Source organism: Cyprinodon variegatus, unplaced genomic scaffold (assembly GCF_000732505.1).
Source record: "Cyprinodon variegatus isolate N-32 unplaced genomic scaffold, C_variegatus-1.0 Scaffold1854, whole genome shotgun sequence".
Classification (NCBI taxonomy): domain Eukaryota; kingdom Metazoa; phylum Chordata; class Actinopteri; order Cyprinodontiformes; family Cyprinodontidae; genus Cyprinodon; species Cyprinodon variegatus.
Window position 1 is genome coordinate 30,909 of NW_015152307.1, and position 2,327 is coordinate 33,235.

General features: G+C 41.1%; 1 protein-coding gene across 1 annotated transcript in view; it reads left to right on the top strand.

Moving 5' to 3' along the window:
* Window positions 1–2,327, top strand: part of clip2 (CAP-Gly domain containing linker protein 2) — a 39,420-nt gene that overhangs the window by 10,216 nt on the left and 26,877 nt on the right. Inside the window, exons 4-5 of the mRNA XM_015404777.1 lie at window positions 1,752–1,949; window positions 2,035–2,138. Coding sequence (XP_015260263.1) covers window positions 1,752–1,949; window positions 2,035–2,138 — 302 coding nt within the window. The remainder of the gene's footprint in view (window positions 1–1,751; window positions 1,950–2,034; window positions 2,139–2,327) is intronic.

Sequence of the window (2,327 nt, forward strand, 5' to 3'; positions counted from 1 at the left end):
CAAGTTTTGCTTTACTCTGTGAAACTAGTTCATTTATTTTAATCATGCTTGATAAATGTGCTCATCTCAGAGGCTCTGTGTCGTAAAGGCTTAGATCCTGGCAGCAGACGGGGCATCGGAGTATCTCACATTGATTTTAGCTTCTGGTTACAAGCCAGCGCTTGGATGGAGAACACTCCCTTCTACTTTCCTTAATTGTTGGCAGCGCCGCGAGACGGCAAAGAAAGCAGGCTCTGTGATTATCTGGCTGATCACCCTGCAGCAGATACTCTAAAGGCGCAATGTTTGGTCCGTCACAGTTTCATTCAGGACTAAAGAGCAGCGGTTTATTTATTAAATGCATGCCTGATGTGTAGGAACAGAAATATAGAGCCTACAACAAGAATCAGTGATGAACTTCCTTCTTCTTTGGATATATATTCTGCTTTTTCTAGAAATGAAATATCTCTAAAAGTCTTTGTATTCTTCGTTCTTAGCTAATCCTTCCAACATCACCTTATTATCTGTGTTTAATTCTGTTCAAGTTAAACTTGCAGAGTTGGAAGAGAGCCTCAGACATGGATAGGTTTGAAAAGAGGTCCCTCTAGAGGACAAAATATATATTGCAGTTTACAATATCCTCAAACAGGAAATTTAAAGTCTCTTTTAAAGATTTTCAGTTTTGATATTAATAATGATAATAATAGACAATTTAATTTGTTTTACTGAAGAGACATAATAACTTTTTAATGAAATCCTGAGAGATAAACTGAGAAAGTTTATTTTCTGACGTTTTTGTCACTTGCTTTTCAGTACGATACTTTGCTATTTTGGTAAATCCACACATAATCACTGAATACTTCCTGGACTTTGAAGAAGTGTTTTCATCCTGCTCTATAGTCACAGTTTTGGGCAGTTTTTTCCCAGATCTCCCAAACAATACGATGATCTTCAGTCTTTCGTTTCCTAAAGGATTTCTGCCTGCTCTTCTCTTGCAGACGAGTAGCTTCCTTAACATCTCACCTCTCTGTGTTCCTTCATGAGTTCCTCCTAACTGCTGCCAGAGAGAGCAAGCTCTGCAGCACAGGCCACATGATTCTCTGGCCTCCCCATGATGACTGTAGCTGGTATTTTCCTGTAGCATATAAATGAAGACGTGTGGAAAAATCAGGAAACACTGTAGAATATTTTATAATTTAAAAAGAAAAGTTAACTTCTGAACAAGTGATTTAACTACAGATAAAACCCAAAAAAGAGAACCTTGTTCTATTCATCAGAATAGGATTTATTATCATCACATTGTCACAAGTACAGAGCAAAGAAATTCACTTTCACTGCTTTTTTTTTTTACACATTGTATTCCTTAAGCTGGATTTTTATTTGGAGAAAATTCAGCTGCAGATAATTTGGCTGCAAATGTGTTGACCTTTTGGTGAACTCAAGCAGAAGCAATCAACACTCGATGCAGCCGAGCAGCTTCTAGCCGACGCGTCACTGCGGTTAATGTTAGTTGTAAAACTCATTTCTTTCAAATCTAAAACATTTTCTGCAATAGAATAATAGAATTTCTTTTTTTTTTTTTGACTCCGTTTCCATAAACATCACATTAAAAAGTTAGTTTTTTTCCATGTCATGAATGTCTCTTTTATTTTTTTAACAACTGCAAACTTTAAATAAGTATTTCGGCAGCAGAATCCCAGGGAGCTGATGGAGCAGGTGCTTTTCGTCCCTCTAACCTTCGATCGATGCTTCCTCTTCCGTCTCCCTTTCAGCTGACGGAGACGTCGTCCCGCTACGCCCGTAAAATCTCGGGCACCACGGCGCTCCAGGAGGCCCTCAAGGAGAAGCAGCAGCACATTGAGCAGCTGCTGGCCGAAAGGGACCTGGAGCGAGCTGAGGTTGCCAAGGCAACCAGCCACATCTGCGAGGTGGAGAAGGAACTGAGCGTCCTCAAAGCGCAACATGTACAGGTATGAAAACAGCCAATGACCAGAGTGGAGGTTCAGGTGTGTTTAAGCCAGCGACCTGAAGCAGTCGTCCTCTTTGTGTCCACAGTATGTCGCTGAAAACGAGAGCGCCATGCAGCAGGTCCAAACCATGCTGGCCAGCACACAGAAAGACAAGCTGGAGCTGGTCAATCAGCTGGAAGAGGAGAAGAGGTGATGCATTCACTTACCTTCTGTGTCCCAAACTAAGAGATCTAAAAGATTCATCAGAATTGATCCGTTTTTGCTCCAGTTCACAGCGAGCTCAGCCATCTTTGGAAGGTTTGGTGTTTGTAAGACGGAAAAAAGCCTAGGGGTGCACCGATAAATCGGCCCCGATTTCCTTAATTTAGGGTGATTGGT